This window comes from Trachypithecus francoisi, unplaced genomic scaffold (genome assembly GCF_009764315.1).
Source record: "Trachypithecus francoisi isolate TF-2019V2 unplaced genomic scaffold, Tfra_2.0 Lachesis_group4, whole genome shotgun sequence".
In the NCBI taxonomy this organism is placed as follows: domain Eukaryota; kingdom Metazoa; phylum Chordata; class Mammalia; order Primates; family Cercopithecidae; genus Trachypithecus; species Trachypithecus francoisi.
Window position 1 is genome coordinate 30,204,062 of NW_022681469.1, and position 22,691 is coordinate 30,226,752.

General features: G+C 55.8%; 3 protein-coding genes across 4 annotated transcripts in view; 1 reads left to right on the plus strand and 2 right to left on the minus strand.

The window, feature by feature from the left end:
* The window catches only part of KCP (kielin cysteine rich BMP regulator), a 42,482-nt gene extending 29,544 nt beyond the window's left edge, over positions 1–12,938 (plus strand). The window contains exons 30-43 of one of the 2 annotated variants that reach the window (XM_033194351.1): positions 162–241; positions 451–550; positions 1,089–1,177; positions 1,453–1,555; positions 1,646–1,788; positions 2,089–2,261; positions 2,345–2,456; positions 2,551–2,652; positions 3,450–3,614; positions 7,546–7,632; positions 9,928–9,995; positions 10,328–10,431; positions 11,990–12,057; positions 12,270–12,938. In XM_033194351.1, the coding sequence (XP_033050242.1) occupies positions 162–241; positions 451–550; positions 1,089–1,177; positions 1,453–1,555; positions 1,646–1,788; positions 2,089–2,261; positions 2,345–2,456; positions 2,551–2,652; positions 3,450–3,614; positions 7,546–7,632; positions 9,928–9,995; positions 10,328–10,431; positions 11,990–12,057; positions 12,270–12,758 (1,883 nt within the window). In that variant the 3' untranslated portion in view covers positions 12,759–12,938. Of the gene's footprint in view, positions 1–161; positions 242–450; positions 551–1,088; positions 1,178–1,452; positions 1,556–1,645; positions 1,789–2,088; positions 2,262–2,344; positions 2,457–2,550; positions 2,653–3,449; positions 3,615–4,377; positions 4,685–4,860; positions 5,309–7,545; positions 7,633–9,927; positions 9,996–10,327; positions 10,432–11,989; positions 12,058–12,269 lie in introns of those variants that run through there. The other variant, XM_033194352.1, reaches the window with a different exon arrangement.
* Positions 10,959–17,360, minus strand: ATP6V1FNB (ATP6V1F neighbor). The gene is made up of 3 exons (XM_033194354.1): positions 16,517–17,360; positions 14,269–14,380; positions 10,959–11,776 (listed from the first exon to the last, which is right to left on the minus strand). Exons 1-2 carry the CDS (start codon positions 16,935–16,937, stop codon positions 14,271–14,273), a joined length of 531 nt encoding a protein of 176 aa, XP_033050245.1. The 5' UTR covers positions 16,938–17,360; the 3' UTR covers positions 10,959–11,776; positions 14,269–14,270.
* Positions 17,361–17,493: 133 nt separating this feature from the next.
* On the minus strand, positions 17,494–20,908 carry ATP6V1F (ATPase H+ transporting V1 subunit F). The gene is made up of 2 exons (XM_033194353.1): positions 20,235–20,908; positions 17,494–17,975 (listed from the first exon to the last, which is right to left on the minus strand). The coding sequence occupies exons 1-2, from the start codon at positions 20,639–20,641 to the stop codon at positions 17,774–17,776; spliced, it is 609 nt and encodes a 202-aa protein (XP_033050244.1). The 5' UTR covers positions 20,642–20,908; the 3' UTR covers positions 17,494–17,773.
* Positions 20,909–22,691: the final 1,783 nt, after the last annotated feature.

The following is a 22,691-nucleotide window of genomic DNA, read 5'->3' on the forward strand; positions in this document are numbered from 1 at the left end:
AAGAGAAAGAGAACTTGTCCTCCCTGGAGTCAAGGTGCTGGGATGTGGGTATGCCCAGGAGTTCAAGTTAGAAATCTGGGGACATGGTGCATGGGGACAGCTGGGATTTCCAGCCCTGCGCCCCTTTTTCTGTCCCCTACTCTGGGTTCTTGTCTTCACAGAAGCTTTGAGTAACTGTTCAGAGGGCCTGCTGGGATCTGAGCTAGCCCCCCCAGACCCCTGCTACACGTGCCAGTGCCAGGTGAGCCCTCCTGCCTTGGGGACTCACAGAGCCCCTCTTCTTCCTTCTCTGTGGGCTGTGGCTGCCACTCCTCTCCCGCAGCAGCTCCGGGGCTCTCCACTCACCCTGACATTTGCCCACTTGTCCTGACTGTCACATCATGACTACGCCTTACTCCTCCACCAGCTCCGAGATCCGCCATTCTCTACCTCTTGTGTTCACATGGGCAGGACCTGACATGGCTCTGCATCCACCAGACCTGTCCTGAGCTCAGCTGTCCCCTCTCAGAGCGCCACACTCCCCCTGGGAGCTGCTGCCCCGTGTGCCAGGGTAAGTGCCCAGCCTTGGCCTCCACCCTCAGAGAGGAGCCCGGGGGAAGACAGGAAGGGGAGACATTCATGGGCCAAGTGGGCAGCCCAGGGTTTGTACTCAGTTTTTAGAAAAGAATACAGGTTCATTCTTTTCTAGAAATGGAGGGGGGCTGTTCTTGAGGTGGAGAAGAGACCCATGAGGCAGGGGGAAGCTGAGATGAAGCCTAGATTCTCAAGGTCTGGCCTGATGCCTCTCAGGGGGCTTGGGATCTCCAGGCCCATGAAGAGGGCATTGCACTGCTGAGCAGGCAGCCGGCCCAGAGTGGGGTTCCAGCCTCTGGCCCTTTGGGCTCCTAGGACCCTAGAGACATCCCGAGCACTGATGCGAGGCCTGATGTCTAATAGGCCCTGTGGATATTGATTGAAGAAATCAACACCATCAGGGTGGTAGGGAAATTGAGTGGGTGCTTTCCTGCCATGAAATGCGGGGTAAGCTCTGAGGAGGGAGGATACAGCTGGAGGGACAGTGCCTGCCCATCCCATGTCTTCCTCCTCAGAATGTGTGGTGGAGGCTGAGGGCCGGAGAGTGGCAGATGGAGAGAGCTGGAGGGACCCCAGCAATGCGTGCATCACCTGCACCTGTCATGTGAGCTGGGGTGGGTCTGGGAGGGTAGAGGATCTCACAGATGGAGAAAGGGAGAAGTGTCCAACACTCCACCAGCAAATATGGGGTCTTTAAGGGGCAAGGGCATCCCTGCACCAGGGCATGGAGCCGAAGGTTGGATTTCATTCTCCACTTGAACTGTGAAGAGTGTATTGTGGGAGGGGCAGGCAGAAGTCCATGCCCAGATGCCCCCAGAAGCATGAGACCAGGGACTCCGGCCCTGCAGAAAACCCCAGAACAATGATGTCTATCCTCAGCGGGGCCGTGTGGAGTGCCACCTCGAGGAGTGCCAGGCCCTCTCCTGCCCCCATGGCTGGGCAAAGGTGCCCCAGGCCAACAGCTGCTGTGAGCGATGCCAAGGTGTGCAGCTAGGATGATGGGGGAGGGGGTAAGTCAGACCTTCTGGGCATGCAGGAGGGGCAGCTGACCTCCCAGCTCCTATCCCTTCAGCTCCCACCCAGTCCTGCGTGCACCAGGGCCGTGAGGTGGCCTCTGGAGAGCACTGGACTGTGGACGCCTGCACCAGCTGCTCCTGCATGGCGGGCACCGTGCGTTGCCAGAGCCGGCACTGCTCACCGCTCTCGTGTGGCCCCGTGAGTACCACAATCTAAGGTGGTGGGGAGGGTCAGGGTGGGGGCACATGGTACCGCCATCCTGGTGTGATCAGGCATCAGAGAGGGAGGCTGGGCTCCTGCAGCCAGCTGGGAGCTGGGGACAGTGCTGTTCCCAGTGCGACCACAAAGTGGTGCCCTGACCTTGCTTGCAGGGAGCCCAGGCGCTGGAGTCCTGGAGATCCCTGGAGACTCCTGGGAGATGCTTGGTTTTCTGGGAGGGTCTGCGAGAGGCATGGCGGGGAGGGTGGTGTGTCTGACAGTGTCTGGGGCTGAATGCAGGACAAGGCCCCTGCCCTGAGTCCTGGCAGCTGCTGCCCCCACTGCCTGCCCCGGCCAGCTTCCTGCATGGCCTTCGGAGACCCCCATTACCGCACCTTCGACGGCCGCCTGCTGCACTTCCAGGGCAGTTGCAGCTATGTGCTGGCCAAGGACTGCCACAGCGGGGACTTCAGGTGTGCATCCCCTGTCTCTCTTCTCCCCAACTCCTACACCCAGCCCTGCTGACTATTGGCACCTGGGACTTTCCCGCCCATAGTGTGCATGTGACCAATGATGACCGGGGCCGGAGCGGCGTGGCCTGGACCCAGGAGGTGGCGGTGCTGCTGGGAGACGTGGCCGTGCGGCTGCTGCAGGGCGGAGCAGTCACTGTGAGCAAAGCCGATGAGCAGAGGAAGGTGGATCCCATGCTGTCCACCCATGCGCCTCGACATCACGCCTCCTCCCACCTCCTTTATCCTCCAGGTGGATGGGCGCCCAGTGGCCTTGCCCTTCCTGCAGGAGCCGCTGCTGTATGTGGAGCTGCGAGGACACACTGTGATCCTGCACACCCAGCCCGGGCTCCAGGTGCGGCTCCAGGGCGAGTCTGGGTGGGCTGCCTGCTGGGAGCTTCAGTCCTGGTTAGGCCTCTGTATCTATAGGGGGTGGGGATGCCAGCTACCTCCTGGCCAAAAGAGGCCAGGAGTGGGGTGCAGGGCTGTGAGGGGAGGTGTATCAGAGTCAGAGATCTCCCTGGGCAGTCAGAGGAGTTCTGAGTTCTGAGTCTGATTTCTAATCTTGACTCAGCCTCTTAAGTCACCAACAGCCTCCTCTGGGCCTCAGATTTCTCATCTGTAAAGTGGGGAATGGGAAGGGTCAGTGGCAGTGGGGAGGATGTCAGCTAAAGTCTCCTGGGGGGTGTCTCAGGTTCCTTCCAACTCTCATGTGGAAGGAGTAATTTGCCCCCTGCCCCCAGCAAGAAACACAGCTTGTAAATTCATAGAATAAGGGTATACACTTCTAATTTGAACCCCAATTGTGCTTTGTCCTCTGCATGGCCGGAATGCCCTTGAGAAAGTGAATCCCTGGAAGGGGGTTGCATTTCACGTGGGGCCCCGTTGAGGGATGGCGGCAGGAGAAGGTGCCCTCATGCAGGAGCTGTGGGCAGCTCCTCCTGTCATCTGTCTTTGCCCAGGGCTGGCACAGAATGTATCCACTTGGCCTTGGCTAGGGCTGTGTTTCTTCCAAGGGGAGCCTCCACCTGTCCATTCTCCTCCCCTGCAGCACTGGCCGCGCTGAACACAGTGCCTGGGGCCATAATGGACCCTGGGCTTCTTCAGGCCCCTGTCCTTACCTGCTCCCCAGTCTCAGGCCTCTCCACACAGGTGCTGTGGGACGGGCAGTCCCAGGTGGAGGTGAGCGTGCCTGGCTCCTACCAGGGCCGGACTTGTGGGCTCTGTGGGAACTTCAACGGCTTTGCCCAGGATGATCTGCAGGGCCCTGAGGGGCTGCTCCTGCCCACGGAGGCTGCGTTTGGGAATAGCTGGCAGGTGAGTGGCACAGGAACCGGGGATGGGGGTTAGGGAAGACGCAGCTGAGCATGAGTCTCAGAGCAACCCTCTGGCATGGAAAGCGGGGAAAGGGGGTGAAGTCACACAAGATAGGCTTTTGGGCTTTCAGGGAGGTGTGTAGGCTTCTTGACTGTCTTGGTGCTGGAAAGATAGGGTGGCTTGTTAAAAGAGGCCGCGTTGGCCAGGCGCAGTGGCTCATGCCTGTAATCCCAGCACTTTGGGAGGCTGAGGTGGGCAGATCACCTGAGGTCGGGAGTTTGAGACCAGCCTGACCAATGTGGAGAAACCCCATCTCTACTAAAAATACAAAATTAACTGAGCCTGGTGGTGCATATGCCTGTAATCCCAGCTACTCAGGAGGCTGAGGCAGGAGAATCGCTTGAACCCAGGAGGCGGAGGTTGCAGTGAGCCGAGATCGCACCACTGTACTCCAGCCTGGGCAAGAAGAGCAAAACTCTGTCTCAAAAAAAAAAAAAAAGAGGTCTCGTCACCTGAACCCCCAAGCCTTGCTTTGCCACTCACTGGCTGTGTGACCTTGGACAAGTGCTGACCTACTCTGGCCTTGGTCTGTCCATCTGTAAAATGGGGACAAAAAGAAGGTAGACAGTACTTCCTTTGCGTTCTTTTACGGAGGTTTTGGGGGCTAAAGCAAATGACTGGGTGGGAAGTGCTTTGAAGAGCATGGCATGTAGAGGCCAGCTGCCAGTGGTGCTGTCACATCAGGGCTGCTCTCCCCACCCAGGTCTCAGAGGGGCTGGGGCCTGGCCGGCCCTGTTCTGCAGGCCGAGAGATGGATCCGTGCCGGGCAGCAGGTTACCGTGCCAGGCGTGAGGCCAATGCCCGGTGTGGGGTGCTGAAGTCCTCCCCATTCAGTCGCTGCCATGCTGCGGTGCCACCGGAGCCCTTCTTTGCCGCCTGTGTGTATGACCTGTGTGCCTGTGGCCCTGGCTCCTCCGCTGATGCCTGCCTCTGTGATGCCCTGGAAGCCTACGCCAGTCACTGTCGCCAGGCAGGAGTGACACCTACCTGGCGAGGCCCCACACTGTGCGGTGAGGGGGTGATGCCCGCTGCAGGCTGGGGGAGGGTCAGCACAGAGAAGGGCAGCCTGGAGGGCTCAGGGTGGGTCCAGGGTGGGTGCGATGAGTCTCACAGTGGTATGCACAGCTACTGGGGCAGTTTCAGGTCCCTTGGTAACCCTGCCTCCCACTCCCCCCACCCCCCACAGTGGTAGGCTGCCCCCTGGAGCACGGCTTCGTGTTTGATGAGTGCGGCCCGCCCTGTCCCCGCACCTGCTTCAATCAGCATATCCCCCTGGGGGAGCTGGCAGCTCACTGTGTGAGGCCCTGCATGCCCGGCTGCCAGTGCCCTGCAGGCCTGGTAGAGCACGAGGCCCACTGCATCCCACCCGAGGCCTGTCCCCAAGTCCTGCTCACTGGAGACCAGCCACTCGGTGCTGGGCCCAGCCTCAGCCGGGAGCCCCAGAAGACACCCTGAGCGAGGACAGTGCCTGACCAGGGTTCATCAGGCCAGGAGCCTCCCTTTGGCAAGCAGTTCCCACCCTGGTCAGGGCTGTGGAGAGAATGCCCTGCCTGGACAGTGGAGCCTGGGCCCCTGCCCTGCAAAGACCCCTGCCGTGTTGAGTCACAAGCAGTAAACTCTAGGCCTGCCCGAAGGCTTCCTTTTGTGTGTGTGTATTTCCTCCTGGTGCTGGGACAGAGGCTGGGCTGCCAGAAACATGGGATCTAGTGATCAATGGCCCCAGAATCATAGCACCATGCACCCTTCTTGCACCTGCATGCCTGGGCTGCCCCACCCAGCCACTCCCTGGTGCTGTCTGGGAAACCCTGCAGTGGTAGAAGGAGGACCCTGGTGCCCTGGTCTTAGCCCTGTGCTCATTCTGTGTAGCAGGCATGATGCATGGCCCCATGTGGTACCTTCTGTGGATCCATGTGGGATCCTGCAGGGACTGAGGAACCATGGAGAAGGGGCTGCATCAGAGAATGGCCTCCTCCTTCCTTGTGGCTGGGGGATACTGAGTGTGCAGGCATCTTCTGGGCCACTCCAAGAGCTAGTGACACAGGGACCCAATGCCTGGGGTGAGAAACAGGAGAAGCAACAGAGCACAATGCAATATGGACATGTGCCTGCGTGTGCACACAGACACACAGAAACACACACAGAAACATACATCCCTCAGAAGCCCAGATAAACACATGCAATGCATACCTGCCTGCCTTCACAACCACACCCACCCCGGGCAGATGTGTGGGCAGGAGACACTGGCAGCGTGTGAAGACGTCACTGTAGAGAGGGAACATGGGTTTTGAGATAGAAAAAGTCCAGAATTCAAGTTTTCTTTGCCGCCTACTCTGTGACCTTGGTGTTTTAGGGACCTTGGTCATGAGGTCAGGGGACTCCATCCTCGTTGCTCCCTGATATTCCAACAGGGAGTGAAGGGCTTTGTGCTCAGGCAGGGACGCAGGAGAGTGCGGGTTGAATTAGAGGCCACTCAGCCTGCTTGCTCTTTCATTGAGGCTGTTCTCTCTTCTGGCCAAGAGGAGGGTCTGCTCCGTTCTCTCATAGAATGGGAACAAAGTAACCAGCAGGCAAATCTGCTCACAACAGGGCAGGATGTAAAAATGGCAGAGCTCCTGCACTCAGCTCCTCTCCTGATTGACCTATCTATTCATCTGTGAGATGAGGATGATAATAACAAGTGTCAGGGAATGAACAGTGACCCATGGACAGCACTTACTAAGTGGACAGCATGGACAAGCATGTGGGCAGTGCTTGCCGGGGCAGGGCCTCTTACCACTCGCCTCTTGCTGATGGATGGCCTGGGCTCCCAGGACCATGTCTTCCCAGAGGGTATCACATCCATCCATCTCCAGATGAAAAAAATGCTGCTGCATGTTAAGACAAGCTATTCTTTTTTCTTTTTTTTCTAAAGAGACAGGGTCTTGCTCTGTCACTCAGGCTGGAATACAGTGGCACAATCACAGCTCACTGCAGCCTTGACCTCCCAGGCTCAATCAATGCTCCCATCTCAGCCTCCCAAGTAGCCGTAACTACAGGTGCGTGCTACCACACCTGGCTAACATTTTTTTTTTTTTTTTTTTGAGATGGGGTCTTGCTATGTCATCCAGGCTGGTCTCAAATTCCTGGGTTCAAGCCATCCTCCCACTTCATCTTCCCAAAGTGGTGGAACTGCAGATGTGAACCACCACACTTGGCCTAGGAGAAGTTGCTTTCTGAGTCGGTCTTCTTACCTATACATTGGGGATAATAATAGAGCTTACTTCATAGAGTTGCTGCAAGAAAGGATTATATGTATGAAGCGTCTTCATCCTGGCACAAGCTAAACTTTGGTAGCAGCTGCTGTTGCTACCCATATTGGGCATATTGTGCGCCCAAATAATGCAGCTGTGAGGTTGATGTTCAGATGTACGTGTGTACAGTATATGTCAAACAAATGCTCACTGGAGGCTGTAAACAAGCATATGCGTACACCTCCCTCTCTCAGGGCCACACGGCTCACCATGCTGCCACCCCTAGGGCCACAGAAGCCGTCTCTGAGGCAGGCCAGAGTCTATGAGGCTTGGCTGCGGTCCAGCCAGGGCTCAGATGTCAAGCCCTGCATTATTGAGATCAGAGCCTTTGTCCCTCCTTGCTCCTGGCTCTTGGTTGACTGTCCTCCGTTTCCCTCCAGGCTTTGCATGGCGCAGGCAGCCACTCCGGGGGGCTCAGGGCTCCCCTGTAGCCCCAGGCAGGCCTTGGCTTTGTACCAGTATCTCTTCCGGTGCCCCGCAGGCCCAGGCCAGCTCCAGGCTGCACTTTGGCAGGTGAGGGAGGGGCACTGCCTCAGAAGGAAGGAGACAGCCGGGGGCCTGACGTCCCCTTGCCCCTCTAGGTGCAAGAGGGCTGCAGGTATCCCCCGGGGTGGGAGCTGCCCCTTGTGCTGCTGCAGATGGAGCGGAGCCGGCAGGCCCAGGAGCAGGTAGGGGCTGGCCGGGGGTGTGGCTGAGGCCAGGGTGGGTGCCCCCTCATGGCTTGGCACCCCATCTTCCTGCAGCTCCTGTGGGACTTGGAGCTGCTGACTGGTGTGGAGCTGGGCCTCTTCTGGCCACCCCAGGCCCAGTTTTTCGGTCCGAGGGGCCAGGCCCAGCATGCATGGAGCCAGCACTGTCAGCCAGGTGGTAGCACAGGTGGGGACCCCGAGCAGCTGGTGAGTGGGTGAGGGGGCATGGCGGGGACAGAGGTTCTGGGGACACTGGGGCCCTGCTGTGGTGAGGGCAAGCAGAAGGGGCACGGTTTTGGAGACAGGGCTGGGTTCGAATCTCCATGCTGAACCCCCTGTGGGCTCTGAGTCTACCTTTCCTCAGCTAGAAAATGCCCACGAGGCTGGGCACGGTGGCTCACGTCTGTAATCCCAGCACTTTGGGAGGCCGAGGCGGGCAGATCACCTGAGGTTGGGAGTTCGAGACCAGCCTGACCACCATGGAGAAACCCCGTCTTTACTGAAAATACAAAAATTAGCCAGGCATGATGGCACATGCCTGTACCTGTAATCCCAGCTACTTGGGAGGCTGAGGCAGGCGAATCGCTTGAACCTGGGAGGTGAAGGTTGCAGTGAGCTGAGATTGCACCACTGCACTCCCGTCTGGGCAACAAGAGCCAAACTCTGTTTACCCCCAACTCCCCCGCCGAAAGAAAGAGAGAAAGAGAGAAAGAGAGAAAGAGAGAAAGAAAGAAAGAAAGAAAGAAAGAAAGAGAAGGGAGGGAGGGAGGGAAAGAAAGAAAGAAAGAAAGAAAGAAAGAAAGAAAGAAAGAAGAAAGAAAGAAAGAAAGAAAGAAAGAAAAAGAAAGAAAGAAAGAAAGAAAGAAAGAAGAAAGAAAGAGAAAGAAGGCCGGGCGCAGTGGCTCAAGCCTGTAATCCCAGCACTTTGGGAGGCCGAGACGGGCGGATCACGAGGTCAGGAGATCGAGACCATCCTGGCTAACACGATGAAACCCTGTCTCGGCCGGGCGCGGTGGCTTAAGCCTGTAATCCCAGCACTTTGGGAGGCCGAGACGGGCGGATCACGAGGTCAGGAGTTCAAGACCATCCTGGCGAACACGGTGAAACCCCATCTCTACCAAAAAATACAAAAACTAGCCAGGCGAGGTGGTGGCGCCTGTAGTCCCAGCTACTCGGAGGCTGAGGCAGGAGAATGGCATAAACCCGGGAGGCGGAGCTTGCAGTGAGCTGAGAACCGGCCACTGCACTCCAGCCCGGGCGGCAGAGCAAGACTCCGTCTCAAAAAAAAAGAAAGAAAGAAAGAAAAAGAAAGAAGGAAGGAAGGAAAGAAAGAAAGAAAGAAGGAAGGAAAGAGAGAGAGAAAGAAAGAAAGAAGAAAAGAAAGAAAGAAAGAAAGAAGGAAAGAGAGAGAAAGAAAGAGAGAAAGAAAGAAGAAAAGAAAGAGAGAAAAAGAAAAAAGAAAGAAAGAAAAAGAAAGGAAAGAAGGAAAGAAAGGAAAGAAAGAAAGAAAGGAAAAAAAGAAAGAAAAAGAAAGAAGAAAGAAAGAAAGAAAGAAAAGAAAGAAAAGAAAGAGAGAGAAAGAAAACGCCCACAAGAAGAGATCTTTCACCAAGGGCTGTCGGGGGGGAACAGTGGACTACGCCTGGCACACAGGGCCTGCTCTTCCAGGCAGGCCGTTATTCTCATTCCACAGTTAACGACTGTCTTGGTCAAATCACCTGTGTGGTGATACCTGGAAGCCTTTCCATGTGACCGCCGCGTGGGAGGAAAGGAGCCTGGCAGGGCCCCAGAGAGCAAAGGCAACGAAGTGTGCCGCTGAGACACAGGTGCTGACAGCCCCAGCCGCTGGCCCCTCCCTCCAGAGCCACAGCTGGGCTGAGACTCCAGGATGGGGTGCTGTGGTGACTGGGCCCAGAACAGAGTGGGGAACTGGGAATGTGGGTCCCAGTCTTGGCTCAGCCAACAGCTGTCTGAGTCACTTTGGGCAGGTTAGTAGCCCTCTCTGGGCCAAGGCACCCTCAGCTGTAGCAGGAGCGGGTGTTCGTGGTGCAACTTAGGAAGGGTTCAGCCGACGTTGCTGGCAAGAACTGTGGTCTCATCTGAGACTCAACTGGGAGGAGGGATCCGTTTCCAAGCTCCTTTGCGTGGAGGAAAGTGGCGGTCACAGAGGGTATGAATTCCAGGAGGCAGGGATCATTTAGGGGCCATCTTAGAGGCTGGCTGCCACACTGGGGGATGCAGCCATGTGGACTAGGTTGCCCCCAACCCTTCCAGAATTCTAGGCTGCACCCTCTACCCCAGGACAGGGACTCCCTGAGCCAGAACCATCAGCTCCTGGAAGGGTGAGTCTCCCTGGGGAATTCTGCCTTTCCCTCTGTGAACTGGGCTCTTTCTCTGTCACCTTCTGCAGTCCTGCCAGTGCCCTTCGTTATGCCTCCTGGTCTCTTAGTTGCACCCATGGTTGCCCCACAGCCCCTGGAAAGGTTAATCTCCAAATTCCAGCTCCCAGGATCTGGTGATGGGGGAGGAGGGAGGGCACTGGAGCAGCCACCTGGGACTCAAGTGTTTGTATGCTGGGGTGGGGGTCTCTGGAGACTGGCAGGCAGACTCCCTCCCATTCTAGAGCCCATGGGCCCAGAGAGGTGCATCAGAGGCAGCCCTTGAACTCCTGCAGGGGGCAGGTGGGAGACCCATCATTGGCCCCAGATCTGGGTGAAGCCAGGAGTGGTGCAGGCCAAGGGTGGGAGAGCCCTGGAGGACCTGCAGAGCCCACACGCGGTACGTTGTCAGACAGCTGGGAGGGCAGGGGGCCCCTGGGGCTGGGGCAGCCAGACTGGATTGGGATGAGGCAGGTAAGTCCTCTCCCCAAGTCCCAGGACTTCATTCTTCACTCATTCTTCATCTCACACTTCCTGATGGAGTGCCAGGACACCCAGCAATGGCAAGTAGGTTTTATTTGCTGTGCCAATTCCACCTGGTTGGTACCAGCTGTCTCAGGCAGTGTGTCCAGTAGGATTCTGATGCTAAACTGGCGTTCAGGGGAGAAAGTTCAGGAATGAGCATCACTTGCTGCCCAGGGATGAGGGAACACAATACCAACTCCAGGCCACCTACTTGCCACCCTTCAGCCAGGCACAGACCACCTCTTTGCCACCCTTCAGCCGGGCACTGGAGATATACAGAGATCAAGGAGACTGGGTGCCTGTCTTTAGATCACAAGCTAGAAACAGCATGACAATAAACAGGCAGTGGAATGGATACTATGAGCTTTGAGCCTGTTAATTTAAATGAAACAGACTCTCAAATTGTTAAATAATAGATGTAGCAAAGCCACAAGCTTTTTATTGTTCCACCATGCACATGAGAGGAGAAAACTGCCAATAATTATTTTCTGATTGACAGAGAAGTTTTTACAAGTATTTTACGTCTTGAGAAGTCAGGGATATCAATTATAACATTATTACCAGAGAAATAAATTTTCTAGTAAGACAACCGATGAGAATTAGAGGTGGGAGGTTGGAGGTTGTTTTTGCAGTTTATGGCAATTATTTCTAAAGGCCCAGGAGTCTAATAAGACTCCTTTGTTCAAACAACTCTTTGAAAGATGTGTTTTCACAGAGAGTGCACCCATTTGGTTACTGTTATGAATATTCACACGTCTGATATTGCACAAGAGAACAAGATGCAGTATTCTTGGGAAAGTTCTCAATTTCAGACCTTATGAAATCCCTTTTAACCAGTTTTATGGATGCAGAAGAGCTCTCCTTCCACAGCTGCAGGGGAGCGGCAACACATCATCTCTTTTTTTAGATTTCTTTGTTAATTATAAACACTTGCAGTTTTTAGGCCAGCCTCTGGCCTAAAATTTCATCTCGAATTTCCTTTGATTTTGCTGTCAGAAACAAAGAAAAGGCTAAGGGAGGTTTCTTCTAAGTAAGAGTAAAAAGTAAGATGCCCAGAGCGGGTTTCTTCTCTGGGCCTGATGGGCACACCAGGACAAAGGGGGAGCGGCCAGTGCTGAGGGACCCAGGCGCCCAGCACGGTGACCCTTCTGACTCCCAGGCCTCCCGTGGTGGTCTTGAGGAGAAGGCTGTGCAGGTCCCTCTGGAGTGGTCTGCCTTGGCTGGGAGGATGAGAAAGATGGGGTGGGCTGTTGGCAGGCACACATGACAAATAAGTGCATGGCTGGCTGATGAACTGTGACAGCCTGAGGTTCAGGCAGCGCCCTCAGGGCACCCCTAGCCATGTGCTGGGACTCCCCAAACTTCCTGGCTCTAGTCTAGGTGGACTGTCCATGAGGGGACATGAGCTCCCAACACTGGTCTTTCTTCCTCAGGCTCCTTACAAGAGCTGAACCCCACTACCAGGAGGAGCTTTGGGGTGCCAGGCAGCTCAGAGTACAAGGTGAAAAGGTCAAGGGTCTCAGGTTGGGGATGGCAGGGGTGGGTCTGCCCGGGAGGAGGCTGCTGGGGTGAGGGGGAGGCTTTTCAGTGAAGCACCTTCCACACTACATTAAATGGCTTTAACAAATTCAGGAATCAGGCAAGGGCTGGCTGCTGGGGTCGGGTCTGTAGGTTCCCTCTCAAGCCTGGGCCCAAAGTGCTCTTCCTTTCCAGGACCTGGCCCAGAGGGAAGAGAGGAGTGAGGCAGAACCTGAGACCCAGGAAAGAAAGCTCACTCCCGGGACCCCTGGGCGGGGAGACCTGCCCTCCCAAAACCTGCCTTCCCAGGATGCCCTTGAAGGACTGGGCTGGGACTCGCACCCGGGCCAGGAGAGAACAGAACTTCAAAGACCGCCAAGGATGGACACCCCTCAGAGTCTGAGAGAGGAGGACCCTCAGGATCAGAAAGCAGAGACCCCTCAGTATAAGAGAGGGGAGGCCTCCCGGGGCGAGATCAAAGATGCTCCTCAGCGTCAGAGGGTGAAGACACAGCGGGGCCAGAGCCCAAGGGCTCCTCAGGATCAGAGGGAGGAGGCCCCCCTGGGTGAGAACAGGGGCGTTCCTCAGAGTCGAAGAGAATTTAGTCCTAAGTGCCAGGGAAAGGCGAGTCCCCAGAGTCTGGGGAAGAAGATGCTGCGGTCTTGGGAAGGCAATATCTCATAAGCCTGGGAGGTGGCTCCCGGGGAGGCCACTGTACAGCTCCCAGAGAAAGGCGGCTCCCGGAGCCATCGGAGGGACTCCTGCGGGTCCCTGAAAGCCCAGACTCCAAAGCCTGTGGGCAGGGAGAACCCAGATCTCCGGAGAAGGACTACCGCGATGATGCAGGGCATGATCAGAGGCGAGACACAAAAGTCGGTACCGGCGGTGGCAAAGCTGGGGGTCGCCCAGGAGGGGGCGTGGGCTGTGCTTCCCGGCCCAAAGCCCCCGGCCCCGCAGCTGCTTCTAGGTCGCGGAGCTGGAGCTGTGATGCCAGCGACCCTGCGCGCCAAGGTATCCGGGCAGCAGGGGCTCCCCGGGGGTCTCCGGGGGCCCCCAGACCCGGAGCGCGATCCGCACGGGCTGCAGGGCCCTGGAGTGGGCCCCGGCCCGGGGGAGCAGGAGGTGGGCCAGGCTCGGCTTCCGGGTGCCCTCTGGGGTCGCGGGGACGACCCTGAGCGTCCCAAGGCCTCGAAGGCCGCGTGGCCGGCGCCCCTAGGCAGGGCCAAGGCGCCTGCGGGCTTGAGCGCGGCGCAGCAGGAGACCGCTCTGCAGCGGCTGCTGGAGCTGCACAGCGCAGCCAGGTGGCGGCGCCGGCGGGACGGTGAGCAGCAGCGGCTCCGGGTGCGTCCCCACGCCGGGATTGGGGCCTGCCTGGGGCGGGCGGGGCACCGAGGGGCGGCCGGATGCTGACTGCCCCTCTGCAGGTCCTGGAACGCCTCCACATCGCCAGCAACCGCCACTGCCGGGTTCACCCCGTGGGGCTCCCGCCCAGCCCGGCTCAACTCCCGCCACAGGCAAGACCCCCAGAAGGCGGTGGGGCCACAAGGAACCTGCAGGGGGCAGGGGCCGAGCTTGGTGCGCCCGGGTCCCTTTGAAGTGAGCGCACTGCACTCTGGCAGTGACTCAGGCGGGGCGCGAGGGGCGGGTGTGCCAGGTACTGCCCTGCCCGCCCCAGGTACTGCCCTGCCCGGCCGCTCAGCGATCTGCACCGCCAGGAGGACGCGACTGGGCGGCGGCGCGCCCTGCGGGAGCAGCTGGAACAGATGCATAGGGAGAGGACCGGGTGGCTGCGGGCCCTCGGGGCCAGGTGAGGGGCTGGCAAGGAGGGGTGTGGCGGTGGCAGGAGTCCCCTTTCCCTGGCCTCCGAGATGACAGGCCGCTCTCTCCGCAGGAACACTCAGAACTTCCTGGAACTACTGTGTTCCCCTGGTGCTGCGGATCCCGTGCCTGCAGAGTAGTGCTCGCCCTTCCCAGCCCCCTCTGGTCATTGCTGGGTACTCAAAGGGATGATTAAAGAGATGAGGGTTACGGAAAAAGCAAGAGGGCAACTTTTGCAGGTCAGATAGTTTCAGAAAGGCCTGAATGCAGCCTCAGGGCCAGGGAGAGCAGAGGGGCACAGACACACACAACAGCTTTGCCCCACCAGGAGGCCTGTTATTTCTTCTTCCCTCCCCTAAGCCCACACCTGGCCCACCGTCAGAGGGCCAGGTCTCGGGGATCAAGCAGTGCGAAGGCCCCATTCTTGCGGAAGAATGACTCAATGCGGCACATCTTGCAGGAGACCAGTTCTTGCTTCACTGGGGGTCCTGGAAAAAGATGTTAGAGGCCAAGCATGGGTTCCTGAGGGAAGGACATACAGAGCATGGGAGCCCTGTCTGTCTGCACAGCCCTAGGAATCCGTCAGTGGAGTAGCCACTTTGTGGGAAGAAATGGAAAATGCTTTGGAGGCATGGGAGCTACCTGCAAATACTAGGAGCTGGCTGGAGGCCAGGATACATACAGCAGCCATCTGCCATCATTACCCCAGCTTCAGGATCCTCTACCTGCCAGGAGGGGGGCCACCCTAGCCTGCTTGTCAGAGGGACAGACTGTGAAGAGATGGGACTTCCTTCTGTCTCCTGCTCCCCCTTCTAGGGCTTGCCTCCTGCTTTTGTTAAAGTTATTTCCCTGACTTTCCCTTTAGGGACCTGGGGGAAAGGGATGTTTGGGGGCAAAATCTCAACTGAGTCAATCCCCAACCATCCACCTTTTCTGCAAGACACTCAAGCAGCTGGAGAAGGACACAGGGCCGAGGAGTCTCACTTGACATTCATGAGCACAGACAGCAATGGGACGTGCAGCAACATCGCCCAGCAGCCCTCTCTGGCACATGCCTGTTCCACACCTTTCCTCTTCATCTCTGCTACTCCACTGCCTGAGCTTGGCTCGCTCCCCACTGATAGCCTTGACTCAACCTCACAGAAAAAAGACTCAGCCCAGATGGACAGCCTTCCTGCCTACGCCATCCCCTACCCGCCTCTGGCTCAGCCCTCCTGCCCCCACTCCCATCAGATTCCAGCAACTTGAGCTCCCTAGGTGATCTCACGGATTTAAATAGCACCTATAGGCCGGGCAGTGGCTCACACCTGTGATCCCAGCACTTTGGCAGGCCGAGGTGGGCAGACTACAAGGTCAGCAGTTGGAGAACAGCCTGGCCAATATGGTGAAACCCTGTCTCTACTAAAAATACAAAAATTAGCCAAGCATGGTGACACGTGCCTGTAGTCCCAGCTACTCAGGAGACTGAGGCAGAAGAATCTCTTGAACCTGGGAGGCGGAGGTTGCAGTGAGCCGAGATCATGCCACTGCACTCCAGCCTGGGTGACAGAGTGAGACTGTGCTTCAAAAAGAAAAAAAAGAAGAAAAAAAAGCACCTATATTCAAATGACCTCTGAATTTGCATCTTCAGCTCTGACTTCAATCCAGACTTATAGACACAGTCACCCTACAGACACTTCAAGCATAACATAGCCAAACACACATGACTAAATAGGACCTGTTCATGCACACTCCAGCCCTGACCTCTCCCAGTCTTCCCTGTCGCTGCGGCTTTAGCTAAACACCTGGGCGATTGTTCTCTCTTCCCCTTATTCTCACATTCTATCCATGGGTGAGTTCCACTGAGTCTTCCCCCAAACATCCTGAATTGATTTCAGCTCTATTGCTGATTCCTCAGGCCACTACCACAGGGTAACAAAATAGATGCCCAACTCACATGCCAGATTCTACCATTTCCCCTCAAAAGGCCACTGCCTACATACAGGTCAGAGTGACTTTTTTTTCTGAGACGGAGTCTTGCTCTGTCGCCCAGGCTGGAGTGCAGTGGCACGATCTCGGTTCACTGCAAGCTCCGCCTCCCGGGTCCACACCATTCCCCTGCCTCAGCCTCCCGAGTAGCTGGGAATACAGGCACCCACCACCACGCCTGGCTAATTTTTTGTATTTTTAGTAGACATGGGGTTTCACCATGTTAGCTAGGATGGTCTACATCTCCTGACCTCGTGATCCGCCTGTCTCAGCCTCCCAAAGTGCTGGGATTACAGGCGTGAGCCACCGCGCCTGGCCCAGGGTGACTTTTTAAAAGGTTCATCAGTGTCACTCTTGAAACCTGCTTAGACCACTCCATCAGCTTCCCTGCACACCAAAGAAAATCCAAACCCATCCTTATCATCTGGCTGTCGGCCTCAGGTCCTCAGAAAGGCCTTTCCTGAAAATCCAATAAATAGCAGCACATGGCCACTGCCCCCCTGCCCACCACCACTCCCTAGTTCTGTGGCACATGTTGATACTTCTTGGTCATCTCCTTGCTCTGTTTATGGTCTGGACCCTTCACTAGGATGCCCACTCCCTAGGACATGGCAAGTGCTCTGTCTTTGAGGTGATTTCCAAGAGGTTGGGCTCACCCAGCTGCCAGCCGTATGTGAAGCTGGTGGTGACGGGGAAGAGGTATCGCGTCTCTGGCAGGTCCAGTTTTCGAGTGTTGAGGTAGCGGTAGCGCCCCTGGAAGTCGTGGGAGATGCCTTCATACAGCAGGGCTTGGGTGACAGGTGGTACTGGGTACATTTCTGACTGAAAAGGAGCCTCTGGGACAGGGCTGGGCGCCTTGGAAGGGGCTGACTTGGGGGCGGGTGGGGGTGAGAGTGGGGCTTTGGGGGGCAGGGTGGGCAGTTTGAGGGGCAGGCGGGCTGCAGCCTTAGCCTTCTGCTTGGCCTTCACCATCGACCCATACTTGCGGTACCATTCACAGCGCAACATCTTTTCCCTCAGATATTCCTCCTTCCAGAAGTTCTGCCGTAACGTGTCTATGTTGAGCTGCCGTGACATGGTGGCCTGGGAAGGAGTGGCACCAGGGTGGCTGCAGCTGAGGGGTTAGCACAGCAAGCAGAGTGCTTCTGATGGCGAGTGGCTGCCCCAGCAGTCACCTAGCAACCATGCCTCACCTCACACAGGGCCAGGGTTCTACTTGCTGTGCCCACAGCAGACCCCATGAGCCTGGCTTCCTGAGGCAGCCTGGGGCCAGGGCCCACTGGCTAAGAGCCCTGCTCCCCAAACCTCCCGCAGGGCCCACGCGGGATCTGGCATCAGAGGCTCCAAGGTTTTGTGTGCTTTCTGTGTCTGTCCTTTGGGTCTGGCCCCCTTCCCAGCCCAATGCTGAGCAAGGTCGGGGAGGTGGGGGCTGGGCTCAAGCTTCCTCCCATTCCTTCCCAGACCAGAGCTGGTCTTCTCTGATCCAAGGACCAGTCCTTGAGTTCTGCCTCCCAGCACGATCCTCCTGGGCCAGCTCTTCTATGCCTGTCTTTGGCAGCACCTTTTCCATCCTTGCCAATTGAATCTGCCCCATGGCCTCACCCCACACATGTACTTTCCAGCACCCAGCCCGTTTGGAGCAAAGCAAGAATATGACTTTAATTTAACATCAACAATGACACTGTGTAAAAGCACAGGGAACAGGTAGTGGAGGGAGATGGTCAGGCTTCCTGTTTCTTAACCAGCTTTAACAGCAGAGCCCCAGCAACCTAGAAGTGCCTCACCTAGCCTCTTAATGGAGTGGGAATGGGCAGGGAATTGGAAATCAGAGGCTCAAAAAGTAAAGAAGGCTGATGGCAAGCCTGGGGAGAGGCCTGGAAACGAGCGAAGGGCTGAGGGCTGTGAGGAGTCCCCTAGCGCAGGTCTTCAGCAGTGAACATGCCCCTGGCCCTGCGCAGAATGGAGTCCTTGGCGGCATCATATGGGTGCTCCTTGGAGGGGATCTCCAGGACAGCAGGGATGGAGTGCTGGTGGGCGTCCAGGGCATGCCGCACCATCTCTGCGATGTACTGGTTGATGAGGATGATGCCAATGTCATCCCGGTTTAGAAACTGCCTGTGGGGAGAGATGAGACAGGAGTCTAGGGCAGCACTGGGGGCTGCCTTCTCTCCTGCCTCCAAGTTGTTGGGTTGGGCAGTGGAGGGGAATGAGCATGACCCAGAGGGCACAGAGGACTAGGGGAAAGGCTGCCACGCTCAACCCTATGTCAACTCTACCAAGAATCAATTTCATCCCAAAGCGGAGGGTCATGCTGACTAGGGTTGGCTTCTGCAACGCTGCCCAGAATGCTTCCAAGTGAACTGGTAATGAAGATTAATTAGGGTGCACGCTGGTGTATTCAATATGCAGTGATGGTGTCAGAAAGGGGAAGGATAAGATTATATGTATACAGATCCCTTTTTATGTGCAGATACTGAAGGCTGGGTGCAATGGCTCATGCCTATAATCCCAGCGCCTTGGGAAGCCGAGGCTGGTAGATTGCTTGAACCCTACAGTTTGAGACCAGAATGGGCCACATAGTGAGACCCCCATCTCTACAAAAAAAAGAAAAAAAAATGTGTACATATATACAAAAAATTGGCTGGATGTGGCGGCATGTGCCAGCTGCTTGGGAAACTGTAGTCCCAGCTACTTGGGAGGCTGAGGTGGGAGAATCACTTGAGCCTGGGAAGTCGAGGCCGCAGTGAGCTGTGATCACGCCACTGCACTCCAGCCTGGGTGACAGGAGTGAGACCCTGTCTCAGAAAAAAGAAAAAAAAAGGACACATTAACTTTTAGAAAGAAAACAAATTAATTTAAAAATAGGGCTGATGAGACCACTGAAGGCCTCAAGGTCTATGCTGATGAGGGTGGTGGAGGGGTCAGAGGGAAAGTCTGGCATGAACCAAGATCACAAGCTAGGAAGAAGATACTCTGATGAAGGAATCATACTTTCTGCCCAAAAAGAACCTGGCCTTGTGATCCTCCTCTCCTGTGATCACCCACCCATTCATTCGTTTATTTGATTTTTTTGAGACAGGGTCTCCCTCTGTCACCCAGGCTGGAGTGCAGCGGTGGATCTCGGCTCACTGCAACTTCCGCCTCCCAGGTTCAAGCAGTTCTCCTTCCTCAGCCTCCTGATTTGCTGGGATTACAGGCACCCTCCACGATGCCTGGCTAATTTTTGCATTTTTAGTAGAAATGGGGTTTCACCATATTGGTCAGGCTGGTTTCTAACTCCAACCAGCCTGGCGGGTGGAACTCAGGTGATCCACCCGCCTCGGCCTCCAGAAGTGTTGGGATCACAGGCATGAGCCACCGCGCCCAGACTCATTCATTTATTTACTAGTTAAAAATTATTTACTGAGCACCCACCCCCCGCCAGTCACTGGGTTAGATTTGATCTCTGAGGTCCCTTTTGATTGGAAACATAAAAAATTCTTGAAGTAAAATTTGTCCTTCTCCATGGTAACTTGGGTCACTTTACCAGACAGCTTAGAGATGGGCAGGTAACAGCCTACCAGGTCAGGAACTACCTAATACACCAGGCAGCAGGAACCAGTCTCAGCCAGCAGCCCTGGGCTGGACTGTTTGGGGGGAAACAGGTGAGTGGTTTATTCCTGAGACTTAGTACAGCGAACCTGAAGAAGGGGTGAGGGATAGAATAGGAAGCTGTTATTCTCAATTCCAGTCACCAGGACCCCTGGTGGATTAAAGGCATGCCTGCGCCCACACTCTGACCTAAGGCAGGAGCGAGGGCTTGAGTGCAAGGTCTTAGCAGAAGGCTCTCACAGTCCTGACATTTTCTGCCTACTGTGCTCAAGACCAAAGGGAAATTCCGAGGCCGACTGAGGAGAGCTGTACAGAGTGTGTACCTGGCTTACCAAAGGTAGAAAGGGTTAGGATTAGGTTCAAATTCCAGCTCTGCCTCTGCCCACTTGTAACTTTAGTGTGTGCCTTAACCTCTCCGAGCTTTAGTTTTCTCACCTGTAAGTAGGACAAAATCATCCCTGCCTTACAGGACGATGGTGAGCCTGTAAAGGAGGGGAAAGCAGAACAAAGTCCGAGCCCACTGCCTAGCCCGTCACGAGCTCTGTTCCCCTTCTTTCCTGACACACGATCATGTGAGGTGGGGAGCTCGTGGACCTGATACAGCGTCGGTGCCACCCATCCCCAAATGGGAACTTGGGGAGCGGAGGTGGGCGGGCGGACTTTCAGGACCGTCCCCTAACCCCCGTCCGGGCCTTACGCCTCGGTCCCCGGGCCGCCTCCACCCTCGCCCCGCACTCCACTAGGCAGCAGAAGGGCCCGTTCAGGCCTCGCGCGCTACCGTACCGGAAAGTGTCTTCGATCTCATTGATGGTTGTATCCTTCTCCACCACCAGGAAATTGGGGTGGCGGTTCTTGTTAAGCTCCCCTATGCCGCCCAGCAGGAAGCCAGTCACCGTGTCCTCGTCTCCGATCACTGCGATGAGCTTCCCCCTCCCCGCCATCCCCGCAGCCGGGCAGAGCTCACCCGAGAGCACCAAAAGCCACTGAAGCCCCGCCTCCGCCGTACGGCTCCGCGTCGGCCCCACCCCTCCTTCGGGCATGCGCAGTTCTCCGAGCCGCATTCCCGGACATGCGCATGAACAGCAACACGGCCTCCATGTGAATACGCCTGCGCCATAAAGACAGGCCCGAAGCAGGGGACTACGATTCCTAGAAGGGTGCGCGGCACCACGTCCTTCGTGGGCATTCATTCGTTCATTCACTCCTTCCTTGGTTCATCCGTTCAACAAGCGATTTGAACCTGGCGCTGTTTAGACGCCGAGATCCCAGAGAAGAGATGCAGTTACTGATCTCATCGGCAGGGTCTGGGTCTTTATCGTGTATGTATGTACCTATGACACCTATTTAACAAGTAATACGCCTTTGTTCAATTAAAGGAATGCAGAAGTTAGTGATGATACTGTCTAGTGAGGTGGAAAGTCAGGGGAACAGGCGACTACAGAGCTGTGTGTTAATGGTTAGAATGTGAAAAGTATATGGAAGCACACATCCATGGTAACTAACCCATGGAGAGAGGGGGCATCCAAAGAACCCTTCCCCAAGAAGCTTGCTTCAGATCTAAGTTGAGACCTGAAGAACCTGCAGGATGAAGGGGATAGAAGTGAGGGCAAGACGGTGTTCTAGGCAGAGGAACAGCATATGCAAAGGCGTACTGACTAGAGAGCGTAGGGCCTTCAAGGAAAGTTAAAGAATTGGTAAGGCCGGGCATGGTGGGTGGCTCACGCCACGCCTATAATCCCAGCACTTTGGGAGTCTTCCCCAATGGGGGAGGATTGCTTCAGCTCAGGAGTTGGAGCAGCCTGGGCAACACCGTGAGACCCTGTCTCTACAAAAAATTTTAAAAATTAGCCAGGTAGGCCAGGTGCGGTGGCTCACTCCTGTAATCCCAGCACTTTGGGAGGCCGAAGCAGGTGGATCACCTGAGGTCAGGAGTTTGAAACCAGTCTGGCCAACATGGCGAAAACCTGTCTCTACTAAAAATACAAACAATTAGTTGGGCGTGGTTGTGGGCACCTGTTAGTCCCAGCTACTCGTGAGGCTGAGGCAGGAGAATTGCTTGAACCTGGGGAGTGGAGACTGCAGTGAGCCGAGATTATGCCATTGCACTCCAACCTGGGCAACAGAGCGAGACTCCGTCTCAAAAAAAAAGAAAAAAAAAATTAGCCAGGCGTGGTGGCGCACACTTATAGTTCCAGGTACTCGAGAGGCTGAGGCAGCAGGGCTTGCTCAGGAGTTCAAGGTTACAGTGAGCTATGATCAGGGCACTGCACTTGAGTCTGAGCAGCAGAACGAGACCCTGTTTGGGAAAAAAAAAAAAAAGGGATCTGCAGGCCAGGCACGGTGACTCACGCCTGTTATCCCAGCACTTTGGGAGGCCGAGGCGGATGGATCACGTGAGATCAGGAGTTTGAGACCAGTCTGGCCAACATGGTGAAATCCCGTCTCCACTAAAAATACAAAAAAAGTTAGCCCAGTGAGGTGGTGTGTGCCTGTAGTCCCAGGTACTTGGGAGGCTGAGGCAGGACAATTGCTTGAACCCGGGCAAGGAGGTTGTGGTGAGCTGAGATGGCGCCACTGCACTCCAGCCTGGGTGACAGAGTGAGACTCTGTTGAAAAAAAAAAAAAAAAAAAGGATCTGGAAGTTATCCTGAGGACAGAGTTATTCTGAAGCCGCTGAGGGTTTTCAAGTAAGACAGTGCTATCACCAAACTTACATTTTAGAGCTGTCACTCACTGTGACTGCTGTGAGCAGAGGCGAAATTGAGGGAGGAAAAAACAGATTGGGAGGCCATTGTGAGAGATAATGGTGGCCAGAACTCAGATGGTGATAATGGGAAACACAGAGAAGTAGGTAGAGCCGAGAGATATTTAGATATTTAGGACAAAACTGATTTCAGAGTGGCGTGTTCAGGGAGTGAGGTAAAAGAGAGACCTGGGTGACTTCCAGATTTCTGGCCTGTACAGCATGGATGGGAGTAACACTCCCGGGAAAGTGATCTCTGTGAGATGAGCAGGCTGAAGGGGAAGGGGCCACTCTTTCCTCCTCCCTTTTGATAAACCGGCACTCCTGGTGTCTGGCATGGGCTTTGTGAGTTTGGAGTGCTTGAGACGTGCAAGTGGTCTGGTCTGGCGATTGTATGTGTGATAAGCTTGGGATTTGGGCACGCCTGGGTTTCAATCTGTACCCCACTACTTAGAGGTATGGTTTCAGACTCATCACTGAAATTCCCAGGGCCTTGG